General features: G+C 44.5%; 1 protein-coding gene across 1 annotated transcript in view; it reads left to right on the plus strand.

Moving 5' to 3' along the window:
• Positions 1 to 16021, plus strand: part of nphs1 (NPHS1 adhesion molecule, nephrin) — a 155852-nt gene that overhangs the window by 42607 nt on the left and 97224 nt on the right. Inside the window, exons 5-9 of the mRNA XM_048261958.1 lie at positions 3177 to 3258; positions 7364 to 7368; positions 7507 to 7868; positions 8002 to 8277; positions 8320 to 8849. Coding sequence (XP_048117915.1) covers positions 3177 to 3258; positions 7364 to 7368; positions 7507 to 7868; positions 8002 to 8277; positions 8320 to 8849 — 1255 coding nt within the window. The remainder of the gene's footprint in view (positions 1 to 3176; positions 3259 to 7363; positions 7369 to 7506; positions 7869 to 8001; positions 8278 to 8319; positions 8850 to 16021) is intronic.

Below are 16021 nucleotides of genomic sequence, written 5' to 3' on the forward strand. Positions count from 1 at the left end.
GCAACCAGTGTGAATTTGCAGCTCGTTAAACCTAGGCTACATTTGCAGGCAGACGAAATGAAGCCAACGCAAGTTAAACTTACCAATAGAAGCGCACATCCCTCGGGTATTGTGGTTCGAGCAGGCATTTCAAGAGTCTGCAACTGTTGTTGGATATTTGGCTTTTGCCTCAACTGGAAGCCTGGCCATTTAAATCAAATGCATAGCTTAGTCATGTCAATGTTGCAAGAAAGCAAACTAAATTCAAAGTCATTGACATTTGTTTCGTTTTAAATCACTTGGGGAGACATACAGTAGGTTACATGATCCAGACGTTGCATTGTCATGGACTACAGGTAGGAACTAAGTCTGTGCGTTTTGAAATAGTTTTCATACAGAACACAATGAGTAGGCTAATAATTGGATATAGGTCATTGCTATGCATCTGCTAAAATGGTCATAGTCAATTACCTTGTCAACCCACACATAAGGCAAATAAAAGAAAAAGTAAATGTCATATCAGGATATTATTTACCACAAAAACCGATATAATACAGCCTAACCATGTAGGCATTAAGTCAAGTATCAGTAGCTTAATTCAAGTAGGTAGTTATTTTATTTGTCGTCTTCCAGAAATGCAAACCAACGTGGACGCACGAGGACGCTCGTGCCCAACACTACACTCGTGCATGAGCTGTCATCTACCAATCAGCATGTAAAAACTGGTGCCGGAAGTTGCAACCATGAAACGCCATGTTTTCAAAAATGTCGGCGGCCAAATGCCATGCGAAGTGGCTGAAGCTAACCCTTCAAATCCTGACCCCCTGTGCGCACCAGACTGTGATTGACAGTCAGATCTCACACAGCCCTGCTCTGATTAGACCAGAAGAACCGGGAGCTGTGGATATTTGCAAAACAAATAACAGGCTCTAGGTGGAGGTAGAAGTGCGTATTTTTCTAAAACCGGCTGATTTATGTTGTTCTGTTGGAGCATTGTGTCGGTTTCAGTGAATATGATCAAAAACATCTTGCCAACTGAAGCTTTAACAGAATATATTATAAGAAAAACAGAACAAATATGGTGTGAGTGTATGTGCAGGGTGAATAGTATGAAGAGCAGTCGAATATGGCTATCTTTAAGTGCAATTAAAGTATGTAAATTCATAAATAAATAGAACAGGTGGGATAGGTGGGATAGGGCAGTACAATTGTCCAGCGGGGTGGGGGTCTGTTGAGGGGCAAAAGTCTGCACAATGTCTGCCACCTTGTTGTCCCTGGCAAGGTTGCCATGGTCGTGGACACTTCAACAGGCACTGGGCTGGGGGGGCTTACTTGGTTGGTTATCATCTGGATGCAGAGCTAGAGTTCAGTAGGGTGACAGGAAAAAAGCTTCCTCTGAACCTGCTGGTTCTCGTGGGAAGAGACCTGTAACGCCTCCCGGCGGGGAGATGGGTGAACAGTCTGTGGTTGGGGTGAGAACAGTCTTTGATGATGCTGTGCGCCTTACACAAGCATCTCTTGTCCTGGATGGCCTCGATGGAGGGGAGTGAGGAACCGGTGATGCATTGGGCAGTGTTCACCACCCTCTGCAGTACTTTCCGGTCAGAAGCAGAGCAGTTGCCATGCCATACTGTGACACAGTTGGTGAGGATGCTCTCGATGGTGCAGCGGTAAAGGTTCACCAGGATCTGGGGAGACAGGTGGACCTTTTTTAGTCTCAGGAAGAAGAGATGCTGGTGAGCCTCCTTGATCAGGATAGAGGTGTTGAGGGTCCAAGAGAGGTCCTCAGAGATATGGACACCCAGAAACGTGATGTAACACGCTCCACCTTAGTCCCGTTGATGAGAATGGGTGTGTGTGTGCTAGCTTTGGTCTTCTTGGTGTTGTGAGCCAGGTTGTTGTCATTGCACCACGATGTTAGGTGCTGGACTTCCTCCCTGTAGTCCATCTCAACATTGTTGCTGATGAGACCAATCACCGTAGTGTCGTCTGCAAACTTGACAATGGTGTTAGAGCCATGTACAGGTATAGGTAGGTGAGGAGGGAGTAAAGGAGAGGGCTCAGCACACATCCCTGTGATACGCCGGTGTTCGGGGTAATGGTTGAGGTGGTGTGGTCATCTAACCTAACAGACTGAGGTCTGTTAGATAGGAAGTCCAGAATCCAGTTACAGAGGGAGGTATTGATGCCCAGTTCACTGTGTTTGGTGATCATTTTGGATGGGATGATACTGAACTGAAGTCAATGAACAGCATTCTCACATACACATGGGACAGGGTAGAGTGAAGTGCTGTAGATATGGCATCCTCTGTGCTCCTGTTCTAATGGTAGGCAAATTGGAAGGGGTCCAGTGAGGGTGGTAAGCAGGTCTTGAGGTGGGCCAGGACCAGCCTCTCGAAGCATTTCATGATGATAGGGGTGAGTGCAACTGGACGGAAGTCATTAAGGCTTGTTGCAGTGGACTGGCACGATGGTTTTAAAGCATGCGGGGACAGCTGCCTGGGCTAGTGATAGATTAAATATGTCAGTCCAAACATATCAGTCCAAACTTCAGTCAACTGCATTGCACAGGCCCTGAGGTCCAGAGATACCATCAGGACCAGCAGCCTTACGTTCATTAGTCCTACGTCCTGCTCAGGGCCACACACACATCGGTGGTGGAGAGTGTGAGGGGCTTGTGATCTGCAGAGACCACAGCCTTGATAGCCACCTCCTTGTTGTTCCTATCAAAGCGGCCATAGAAATGGTTCAGCTCATCAGGCAAGGAGGTGGGGTTAGTAGTTTTGTAATCTGTGATGCCTTGCCACATGTGTCGGGGGTGAAGTGATCCTCAATCCTTAGCTTGTGGTTGTGCTTGGCCTTTTCGATGCCCCCCGGAGGGAAGTGCACCAGACTAATAGTGGTTCTTTTGGAAACAATTGTAGATGGCATCTACTGTTATCATAACTATCTGAAATATGTGGGATGTCTAACACTTTACTCAGTAGACACTTCATGTAGTTTAATTTGTAAGCTATGTGTATCTCACCCAGTCCACAATTTTCCAATAACAATCCAATGCATTTTTATTTTAACAATCCAAAAAAATATTTTTAAAGTGTTGTCTTTATCAAAAGTTGACAAAGTGAGTTGGTGTTGCCTTGACATAATTATAGGCCTAAATGATATAATGGTCTTATTGTCTATCTCTGATTTAGATGGAATACAACTTACAGACCTTGACATAGACACCATGCCTGGCTCAGAGGATAAGCTCATGAACACTGAAGCAGAAGTGAGGTATGTGCGTTTGGAGATGGTTAGAGCAGAAACTGAACTGTTTTATTAGCTGCTTTCAGATACAGTACATCCTCTGCACTATATGCGGATCTTTGTCAAACAGATGTCCGACCCTTCGGGTGATTCAAATATGATGCTTACACATGCGGACATTATGCAGTCATATATGTGAACGACAACACACCTGAACTCGCGGGCGAGTGCAGAAAAATCCACTTTTCTCGGGATACAATTTTTTGTCTAGTAATTTGAATGTTGCATTCGAAAGGGGAGGCAAAAAATACACACTGTTGAGTACTATATTTTTTAAAATGAACATATTAGTTCTAAAAAGACCCAACCTGTAAGAAATTGAAAGGACATAAGTACTCGTTGATTCAACTTTCGACCTATAATCCATATTGAACTTGCAAAAACTACAATAAAATCTGCAATTTTTCAACGACAATCAGGTGAAAGACAAATTTAGCCGTCTAGCTCCATAGACCCCCATTCATTTGACACTTGCGATCACCCTCAATGGAACTCTGGTGGAACTGCAACCAAATTCGGTACAATGGGGCTTAATAGGAAGTGAACAGGCTCTCTGTAGATGGGTTCGTGGTAGAAAGGATAACAATTATTGACATAGCAAATTATATAGGCAAAAGTACATCACATTATTCTTGGGAAAATATAGACCTAAACATAGATAATATGAAGATATTAAAAACAAAATAAGTAGGATTAATAAGTAAGAAAAAAGAATACCCATCAATATTTAGGTGAAATTTAATCAGCATTACAGTGACTTCATACACCTAAATAACCCTTTTGAAACAGTAATTAAAGCAGTAATAGCCTACACCAAGGGTCTCCAACCTTTTTGGGAATGAGGGCTACCTGAAGGACCCAAAATCATATGGAGGGCTACTCATTTGAAACAAACAGACTTTCACCCCTCTTTGCGAGAGCAATCCTCCTAAATATATTATTTTTATATTTAAATTATCAATATTATGTAGGCCTATACGCCTACATGTATTAAGCAACTCTTATTTTAATCTGATTCTTCAATATTTCAATATCAATATGCATTACTATCAACATTTTTGTTCAGTTTGTTAATTTCAAAGTTTGCATGGGGAATCTAATCTCATTTTTTTTTTTTTAAATGCAACCTTTTTGTGCAATGAACAATTTAGGTTACAATGTAGAGAAAAGGCTCCATGAGCTGAAGCAATTGTTTTTCAGTCCTTGAACAATCATGCACAAACCCTATGGCACGAACACAGACTGGTCACAGAACTTAACTTTCACAAATATATGCTTGGCTACACCAGATGAGCAAGCTTTATTATTTTACTGTCTGTGCGTGCGAGCAGCGTGTATGCGCTTCACTTCCGTTCTTGTTTAAAGAATGAATGGGGAAGGAATTAGAAAGGCTAAAATTTAACCTAGCTACAATTTGTAATGTATTACCAATATCAAGTTAATGTTACAAATGTATGGGGTACTTTCCATAAGATCATCTCTCAATGCAAATCAAACCAGCTATTAGGCTAACTGAAATAAAAACATGCCAATCTCTTGGTATGATGAAGGGTATGTGATCCATGAAATAACTGGCCTTTAAAAATAAACATATGCCTGCCTCTTTGGGAATTTAATCAATATCAATAAATCAATAAATTGTAGCAAGGCAGACTAACTTGCAAAAACAGACAGGCGAATAAAATTCCAAACAAAGGTGTACAGAGCTAGTAAAATTTCAGAAAGCAACAAGCATACATTGCCTGTACAGTAGGGGTGTAACCGTACACAGAAGTCACGGTTCGGTTCATACCTCGGTTCGGACATCACGATTCAGTACGAGCAGGGCTCGAAATTAACGATGTCCCGACGTCCCGGGGACCATAAAAAATGCTTCCGGGACACAATAGAATGATGTCTGGGACAACTCTGGGACAGTAGAAAAAATGGCAAAGCAAATTTCAAAATAGGTACTTTTTCCACATGGGAATCTAAACGTATCTTTCTCGTCTTAATAAAATTATACAAAATTTGACCTGGCGTGACGGGCAGCTGGCAAAAGCAGCGTTAGCCATCTGATCTGTAAAGAGGCGGTTTTGTACACGCAGCCTTACAACACTGTTTAGGCTACTGCTCTTCAAATCACTGTTGGCTACAATGTTATTTTTGGTACAAATATAGTAAGATACCCAAATGGAATAGGTGCTTGCGTTTCCTTAGGAATCCGCCGTATTGGTTAAATGAATATTAAGTGACTCATAGGCCGACACAAAAATAGGGCACGGGCGGTAGGCCTAATGGGTCACTTTCCGATATAGAGGTTAACTTAACTTAAATTTGTTTTCATGACATTGGGAACATTTTTACTGATAGTGCAGGCCTAAGGTTACACTGGTGTTCTAAAAAAAAAACGAGGTGACAGCCCTCTCTGACTACGTGTTTTCTGTCAGTGAAAGACAAACGTCACCAATATCATGCTGAGCTAAATAGCCTAGCCCTACCGCAACTGCGATTTGACAAAAAGATAGTGTTGCAAGGTAGCCTATAACAATGAAAACAATTATTTAAGTTAGCATTTGACATTTCGCTGTGGCAGTTCTATGGCTAGGGGTGTCCAAACTACGGCCCGGCACGCACTTCAATCCGGCCCGCCGAGCATTTATTAGTTTATCATAGATCCGGCCCGCCACACACTTTAAACCAGGCCGCTCGCTATTTTTTCCAGCAATAGACGACGTTGTGGTTAACTTTAGGTTACTGCAAACTGCTTTACACTCTTCTTAGAGAACGTTTACAATGTCAAAACAGCTTGTTACATCGAGATACATAGTTGCAGCAGATCTAACCACGCTTTGCTACTTAATTTAATTGGGAACGCATTTGAGTGTGCACAAGAGGGCTTTAGAGCGTGGCAGGAGAGTAGCCTATCTGACAGCTTTGTGGTAATTTCCCACGCTACTTATTGTTTTCACTGAGATCTGTGGCCATGACCTCACACCAAACTGACATTGAAATTAAAGACACGTGAAAATAGATTATTGACGGAATGTTTTACAACCCTGTCCGTCAAAACGATGGAAAATGAACGTCTAGTGCAACCTCAAAAAAGAGCCAAAAAGCAATCTCTGAAAATAAGTGTTTGCGGAAACAGCAGTTGATTAATGTTAATAAAAATGGTCTTTAATAAATTGTTCAGAACTGACATGGTGGACCAGAACGAGTTAATTAAGTGATGCAAGTTACTGATCATTATGTTGTTTATTATGTAGAATGGGAACAAACAAGAACTTGAATTTGGGACACTGGTGTTTAAGTCCGGGACAGTGCCAAGTAGAATTCGGGACAGCTGCAGGACCCTGAGAAAAAAGTTAATTTCGAGCCCTGGGTACGAGTTCGGTACAATGGAGGGAAAAGCAAAACAAAAATGCTAAAGCAATTTTTTTATTGTGCATGTCTCAGGCTGTACTATCACCTAGTGTCATAGAGTCTCTCCCCTGAGCTATCTGCAACAGCCTGAAGTGTGTGAGATGTAAACAGTGCAATACATGGATTTCTATGCAACGTCACGAAAACATATGTGCGCAACTAAGGTGCAGAAAGCACCATAGAACAGCATAGAGCAGTGCTCGTCATGAAAAGAATACAATGAGTTCTTTTTCAAATATTCACTCGGTATCTCACATATGGGAATGCGCTCCGCGCTCCGCTTCTGTGCCAATCACAGAAGCTCCAATGACACCACGTCTGCCTAAGCCAGACCAATGGCGTGCGCCGTGCTGGGGCCACGCCCCCGATATATATCTACACGCACACGTCCATCTCGCCTCATTCTGCTTCTCTTCTCACGAGCAATCGCAAGAAAGCTCCCCTCTTCAGCTCTTGGGTGGATTCTAGCTGGCAACCACTGAACTGTTCCTAGGAGGACCCATTAAGGATAGCCTCCGCCGAACATGGACTAGCTACCACTCGCAGGAGTTGAGCTAAAATCAAAGAGCTTCCCAGCTATACGGTTACTCAGTGTTAGCTACCCAGCTAGCATTTACAGTTATCGTTTACACGACATTCCTCTGTGGTTACGCGTGGTTTCCAGCAGTCGTGGTACCATGGAGGAGAAGAAGGAATCCCGCAATTGCCCATAGGGCTGCGGTTTCCTTATATCGGCTCGGGATACCCATCCCTACTGCATCGCTTGCCTGGGAGTTAAGCATGTGCAAGCTAGCTTGAATTCTCCGGAAGGGTGCGAGGATTGCCGCTCGCTGACCGCGAAGGCGCTGCGAAGGCGCCTTAAGGTGGCTGCCTCAACCGGCTCCGACCCGAACCTCATGGAGGCGTCGGCCGTGGAAGCTTCCCAGCAACCGCAGGCCAAGGCGTCATGGGCTGAATCGTTGAACGAGGACGACCCCCTCTCCCCCGACGTCACCCTTCGGGAGCTGTTTCCCAGCATATGTGCCGGTGAGGTGACAAAGGAAGGTGACGAAGAGGGCAATGATGATAGCGTCTCCGAGCTACTCACCGCCTCAGCCCTTCTGGGAGGCTCAAATGAGGAGGACAACGTCCTCCCACGCTTAGCGAACTCTGGGTCCGCGGTGGTGACACCAGTAAAGTCCCAGAGGTCGACACCCTGGAGGTCTGCCGATGAGCAGCGGCGCGACTGTGCCAGCCCCACAGGGCGAACTGGGCCTGCAACGGGATCTGTATGATGGAAAGCGGCTCCCTCTCCGCCAAGCGCAGAAGAAAGCCACACTCCCCTCATGGCTCAAAGTCCTCAAGGACCAGAGGATGACCCCCTTCTCCACGAATGTTTCGGCCAGATCTTTCCACGGGAATGATGTGGAGCGAATGGAGGACGGATTATACAACCCGCCTGCGTCAGTGGCGTACCACCTCAACCCAAAGCAGCGGGGCGTTCTGACCATATCGAAGCCCAACCTCCCTGGGAAAATGGAGCGGTTCACTATCCATCAGAATTCCTATCGGGCTGCAGCCCAGGGTGCGAGGGCACTCAATGTCTCTACGCTCCTCGCCGCATACCAAGCGTAACTGCTGGAGGAACTGGGGTCGCGGCTCATGAAGGGTGATGCTACGCCTGAGCTCTTCGAGGAGATTGTGGTGGTCAACGACCTCATCTTGCGCTCGGTGCGCGGAGGTGTTCAGGGCTGTGGTCGTGTCATGGCACTGTCAGTCACTGGAGAAAGGGGTTTATGGCTGAACCTCTCCAGCCTGTCCGAGAAAGACAAGGCGGAGCTCATGGACGCCACAGTGGACCCCAAAGGCCTCTTTGGCGAAGCAGTGGGTCAAATGCAGAAACGGTCGGAGGATAAAAAGGAGAGAGAAGCCTTCAACCTGCCGCGCAAGTTTGTACCGCAGCCTCGTCAGGTGAATCGCATCCCAGTGGCTCAGACTAATAGGCCGGCCGCTATGGGCTTCCGCGGGCCGAAACCTCAGCCTGGGCAGCAGGAGGCACCGCGCCCTGGCCCCAGTCATGCAGGAGCGAAGCCTTGGGGCAAGCAATCCTTTGCAGCAGCGGCGGCTGCTACAGCGAAGAAACCCCCGGCCGCCGAAGGGAAACGCAAACGACAGCCCTGACGTTTCTTTGGCTTCGGAGGAGGAGGAGGGCTGTTCACCTCTTCCCCTCAAACGAGGGAGGGAAGACTGCTCAACAATGTTTGTAAATGTTTGTTTACATGCTTGTGTAACAGAGGCACATGTTCAGGTGCCTCGCACATTGTACCATCCCCAGCTCAAGTTCAGTCTGGGAAAGGGAAAAGAATTGTTGATGTTAAGTGGCAAAAGCACTGTACTCCCCACATACACCCTCCCTGTTCACAAAATAAAAATAAAGCATCCCACACACAAGTTTCAAAACGAAACTCAGTCGGGAATAGCTCTCGGCTCAAAGAGTCAAGCCCGAGGCTCGCCACTGCGCGCATGCGCAGTGAACCCTTGGGTCTTGCAGACCGTCGCCAGGGGATACAGACTCCAGTTTGCTCGGAAACCACCTCCCTTCAACGGCATTCGCCAATCAGTGGCGAGAGTGGGTACGGAACACGTTTTAGAGCAAGAAATTGCGTCGCTGTTACGCAAAGGAGTGGTCAGAGTCACAAAGCACTCAGGGGTTTTTCTCCCGATACTTTCTGATTCCCAAAAAAGATGGCCGACTACTGCCTATTTTGGATTTAAGGGGATTTGAACAGTTCTCTCAGAAAATACAAATTCAAAATGTTAACACAAAACTTTGTGGACGCTATAGGATTGGCTCCGGTGGCGGTTTGTGCGCACTCTACCAGGGGCATTGCTACATCTTGGGCATTATTCAAGGGTGTATCATTGCAGGAGATTATGGCAGCTGCCTCTTGGGCTTTGCCAGATACTTTTGTGAGATTTTACAGACTTGATGTGACTAGGCCTTCCCTGGCACAGTCTGTTTTAACTGTGAATCCGGTTCTAGGATCTAACTAGCCGGGATAGGATGCACACTCTAGGAGTGGTGGACCTAGGTGACCTTGTGATCTGTCTGTGGGAGAGCTGCTTCGGTGAGCGTATCTGCAAGGCGGGAGTTGTCTATATCTATATATGTGAGATACCGAGTGAATATTTGAAAAAGAACTTAAGGTTACTTAACCCCGGTTCTTTGAGAATATGAGGGAGGTATCTCACCAGACAGCCCGTCTTGCTGCGCATGAGAAGAGATATGTTCACAGAATGAGGCGAGATGGACGTGCGCGTGTAGATATATATCCGGGGCATGGCCACAGCACGGCGCACGCCATTGGTCTGGCTTAGGCAGACGTGGTGTCATTGGAGCTTTTGTGATTGGGCATGCGCGGAGCGCATTCCTATATGTGAGATACCTCACTCATATTCTCAAAGAACCGGGGTTACAAAAGTAACCTTAAGTTTTTGTGCTGAAACCTGCACCAATTCGAAATCACGATGGTTAGAGAATATTCAATATGTTCAATATCCCTAACGGAATGCATGTCTTCGCCAAAAACACCAAAAAACAATGTTATACAGTGGGCATCGCTTTCAAATGACCACTTCACGCCTTTGATTTTCATGGAGGGGGTCCTTGTTAGTTTCCGCAAACCAAGCCAAGAAGGCTGATTCTGATTTTGATAATATGATCTGCACAAAAGATAAACTTAGGTAAACAATGATGTCAATATTGTTGTCAACGTCTTAACCCAGATTCGAACTCTTGGACAGGGGACTGGTAACTGCTGTGCAACGGCGGCTGTCATCTGCCGGCCTTAACGCAATGCGCCACATAAGTATGTGCAGGTGCCCGTTCACGTGTTAGTAAAAAGCTAACCTCCGTAGTTGTACGGGAAACGCCCCCCAGATCAGCTTGTAGGCCATTAGCAATCTGTTTATTTTATTTTATGAAGCCTACACAGTATATCACATGCCACATTCTCACTTTCAATAGACAGATGCAATAGCCATTGGTCAAGTATTGAGTATAAAGCAATTAAGATAGTACCCTATACAAAAAGTACTTCATACCATCATAAAAATTTGTTAAAACGAATTGCATTTTGCAACTTGACAAAACACTGGATTAAATATCGTAGGCACAGAAGAAAACTTGTACATCCATTGGCCCGTGGGGAGATCACATGCCAGTTGCCTCTCCCTTCAGTATGACTTGTTCGGCTGTGAGCTTGTTTCGCCAAAAAAAAAAACTATTGCAGATATCAATGCGTCTTTGTTCATGGGTTTGGCCTCACAGTAGGCTTAGACAACTATGACCCACGTTTTGGTTTCATAATTTGCACTACTTATTGACTGCAATGTAGTCAATTGACTGCTTGACAGGTTATTTTTATTTTTCTGTACAATACACAAATACATCTGCTTTATGCCGCAGAACGGGCACATTTTGGAGAGAACGCACGCAAGAATCTGTAGGCTATTTGTGGCTGGTTACCAGCAAACAATGTTTAATGCATTAACTCAAGACGTCAAACATTTTCTAAACAATACAAACAGAAAGGATGCAGCAGGCAGCAAATGTAGAAGAGTCATTTCCAGTGGAAGAACAAAATGCTGAATGAAGCCCAAATTTATGAAGGCATATCTGGCAAGTTGTTATTTTTTGAAGACGTAAATGGTTGGGCCTATAGGCCTAGTTTGCAAGAAGGAGACATAAAGCTTGAGCATGCCACACTATCCACAGCTGTGGTAGCGGGGGTAGGAGGATTACTGTTAGCGCAGGATTTATATAAAATTCTTCAACAGAAGGCCTGCCTCGAATGCAGGCTTGTGGTTTGTGCAGCCTACAGTAAGTAGGTCTACTGAGTTAGGAGTCCTCTAGACTTCTTTTCAGCTATCTCAGAGGTGGAAAGTTGCATTCGTTGGGGGCAGGGCCGGGTTAACAATTCATAGACCCTTGGGAACAAATGTCTGATGCCCCCCGCCCCCCAGCCAACGTGAATCGGGCGGTCAGTTAATAGGCCTATCGTGAAGATTTGTATTGCCATTTAAGGCACGAGCGCATCTGTGAGGCCAAGCCTCACCAAGTAGCCCGTTTGTTTACAACTAACATTACATTTAATTAAACTGCTTATAGGCTATGCCGAAATAGTTTCAACATTTTGAATATCAGTGTTAGGTGAATTAGGAAATGCCTTATGGCTGAAAGCTGCTTGGGATCCCCCCTGTCAAGCAATAACCATACAAAAAGTTAAAAACAGATGACATGATGCGCATCACTGACATAATGCGCAAATAATATAGCCTAGATATTCCAATATATTCGAATACATGTGTTTATTTTAGAGGGGATATTCGAACGTCATTTTTGAGCAATTTTGACAGCCCTAGTCCACTGTAGGCTACGCCAATCGTCTATTAACACCTTCCACTAACCCCGGTGAGTGGGGGTCGCTATAATGCGTGTGAAATAGCACCATTGAGTAGCCTATGCGAAATAGCCTTCCGGTGTTGTGTGCCTTCTGGTTTCTCCACCTACTGGTTTCCTTGCGTGCATGCGCTGCAGCAGTTGTCGATTCACATTCACAAACAAGTTGTTTTAGGCGGTTTGAAGTCGCTTTTCATACGCCATGAGCGCTCGGCTACATTACAGCCACTTTCGGACAAAAGACATGTAAAAATATATGTTTTGAAAACTAGCATTAAACTGGATTCATCCCCGCAAAAGCAACACACGCGTGACTCTCTCCATCCTGATTCTCTACTCTTTGAGCCAACTAAAATGTTACGCGAATCAATTAACTATTGTAGGCTACCATTAATTAATAATGTAGGCAACACCCAGGTAACATGTTGTCCAGGCTATCTAAATAAGGGGTTGCCTCTCATCTACAACAACTGGTTACGTTGGGCTGCTACAGTCGTCACTGCACTGTGCACAGTAGGCCTATGCTACTCTTTGTGGTTGATCAACTAAAAATAAAAGATGTATTTGGTGATGACGTTATTGTAGGCCTAGTAGACCTAAATTCTGAGAAATTAAATGGTACGAGAAACGATCTACATAGCGCACCAGACCGCGATGTCTTCAAGGGTTGAATGAAGGGAGTTTGCAAAAATTAGTGTATTTTTCACTAAAAAATCAATAAACATTCTTAATTTTCGAATGTCTTTGTCAGGGAACGACTTTTAAAAACCTGGTAGTCGCTCAGACAAGGAGTTATAAGATAAAGGCAATACCATTTGTGTCACCTAATGCAGTTCAGTGAATTAGTAAGATACCATCAGAAGGCAACAATCATAAAGCACAGTCCCATGCGCATAAAGCTGTCTGCGTGTTGTAGGCTAGATTTGCGTGAGTTCTTTCTATCTGCTAACTTTTGTGAGTTGCGACCACCTAGGCTATGTTATAGACGTTCTATGAGGTACCAGTGTTTAGCTGTGTCACAAAACAATAAGCTTTGTCAGACTACTTAAAATATGATATAAAATATTAATATAAAATGATATTCAGGGCTATATACATTTTAAACATTCGGGGCAGAAGACCCGACAAAGCCTTGCGTTAATTCTTCAGGTGGGAAGTGTCAGGAATTTTCATACGAGAGACGCTGTCATTGGTGGTTAGTATATGAAGTAGGGAATTGACAGCAACATATCCAATCACATTATGAGAGATGCTGAATTTAACATAAACCGCGGTGTTTGATTTTAAATGAATGTAAATTTAGCCGGACTGTAAGCTGTCACACGTGGGTGCTCGATGTTTTCAGTGGGTGCCCGAGAGACGGAGCATCCACGGTATCGGCGCCTATGACAAGCGTATCTCGCGGTTGCATCCATTACAAACAAACATGCAATGTGAACGTCTGGGATTGGGAAGAGCACTAAATGCTCTACTGAATAAGCACGAAGTCAAACCTTTCAATGAAAAACACTCTTTAATAATCAAAAAAATAAACCGCTAATGAAGTAAACTTATGACCATCAAAAATCGTTTATCGCCTGTAACTCCGTGATAACAGGACGTAACAGGAAGGCATTTGGCTGAGCAACGGAGGTTAATATGCTCTATATTTTGTCCAAATGATGTCTGTCTATCATCGTTGCACTCGGAGAAAACCAGAATGTTTAATTTGTCCTGCGTTTCTTCTACGGCTGCAAACGGGATTCACTTGCAGTTAACCAAATATTTCTTTATTAGGGCAGGGCAGGCATATTTCTGGCTATTAAATTATTTCTAAACCAGTCTGCTAAAGTTTGTAGTGAAGTCTGTGTAGGGTTTTCTAGGCTCCATTTCTTTTTACGAGACACCCTGCTCACTTGAGCCATCTACCGGTTGTTTGGGTTGTTGCAGCGTCACACTGGGAAAATACAAATTAAAGTCGCGTGATCCCACACGCGGACCGCGAGTGAAGCTGGCCAAGTCGAAGCACTGCCCACTGTATAGGCTAAATAATGCAAATAAACGACAAACTCTGAAATAAAGTCTGAAATGAGATGTTATCATCATTGAGACAACAGGGCTATACAAAAAAATCTGATTGTAGCTTACAGCAGCCGACTATTAGGTTAAGTTTATAACATTGTGGCCGGTCACCAAGCATCTCCTGCCCCACGGCTGCACGCGCATCTAGTTTTGTTGGTAAACGGGAAACCCGTGTATAAGTATCCAGACCCCATCTGTAACTTGTAAACAAAATAAGACAATCGGCTATAAAACTGAAAATAGGCCTACAGCATCTCTTATTTCTGAAAGTGCAAATTACATAGAATAATGATGTGTGTGTACAGTAATAATCTACTAACTGTGAAAATATCACACTATTTTGCCTTCTTTTAAAAAAACAAAATTGTTCCTTTTATTTCATAAACAGACTACGACCAGAAGTCACGTGACTTTACCCCGATGTTAACTCACCGTAGCATGGTTTGTTTATTAACCTGGTTAGCGTTGACACTTTCTTTTACTGTCCATGCACTTAATACTGCCAGCTCCTCATGTGAGAAGTACAAGTTACCCTAACATAAAGGTAATTACCACACGATTTACATAGCTTTCTGTCATTACGAAATAATTTTAAGCCATAGGTTTTGGCTTTGGCTCTATTTGTATGTGTATCCAAAGTAGAGTGCGGTTCAGGCCGCAAATTTCTGTCCGAACCCGGCCAGCGTCCGACAGAGTTGCGTCCGAACCCGACCCAAACCCGACAGGCATTTTCATTTTTATGTCCGAACCCGACCCGAGCCCGACGCAGATGATGCCTCAGTTATTCCCATGCTAGTGATTAAACGTTCGCGTGTGTGGATAGCCTGTCTTTTCAGCCCATAAATGGAACAAATGGAACTGTCTATCAGATGAGCGTGCACGCACGCAGGTCACACACAGCGCATATTAACACAAGAGGCCCAAGCAAGCATAGCCTATTGAAATAGAATTCTAGTCTTACCATTGACGAAAAGTCTTGAAATGAACTGCAACTTTTGCTCTTTGAAACTACAGTGCCTCTGTCACTGATCCATATGCAGCATCAACGTTAATTGGGGCAATTCGAGAAAATCCTCATCCAGTTGAACGAGACGACCTTAGGGACTGTACGATATTTAGCGGGGGGGTGGGTAAGGGCCGGTCGCCAGACGATCGGGTTAAAAATGTTCTGCCTGGCCCTCCCCCTGGTTTTTTTTTTTCCAGGGGCCTCCCCCCAGCTCAAAATTCTCCTAGGCCCTCCCCCCTACGTGAATCAAATAAAACTGGTCGAAAAATTACGTTTACAAGGTTAAAACGGCCAGCAAATGCCATAACATGGGTAGGCTACACACCAGTGTTGCGCGGGTTTGGTCACAAGCGGCCCGCGGTCGCCCGATATTTTAATCAACCCGACCGCAACTCGGACTGCGAGTATTAATTAGGACACAATTATACGCGACCCGCGATCCGACCCGCTTATTTACAAAATGTGTGCTTTTGGTTATAGCCTGCATGCAGTGTGACAGTAGTCCATTTCTGTAAAACTAATTTATTTGCGAAACTTTATGCAGTAGAACTACACGCAGTAGGCATGCAGGACATAATGTTTGCGCAGGAGAGAATGAGAATAAGAGCGCAAAGCATGCACGCAACCACCAAGGATTAGAACACTAGGATAAGATTTGGCCATGGACATACATCTTTCTTTCGAAAACAGAAATGGTGAGGCAAGGTAGGCAAGAGAGATACATTGCTGGTCAAAACGTTAGCGTAAGAACTGGTTTAAAATGCTGAATGAAGCACACAGCTTTACCAAAGCACATCCACTGTTTAAAGGCACAAACA

The sequence above is a fragment of the Alosa alosa genome, chromosome 13 (assembly GCF_017589495.1).
Source record: "Alosa alosa isolate M-15738 ecotype Scorff River chromosome 13, AALO_Geno_1.1, whole genome shotgun sequence".
Lineage (NCBI taxonomy): Eukaryota > Metazoa > Chordata > Actinopteri > Clupeiformes > Clupeidae > Alosa > Alosa alosa.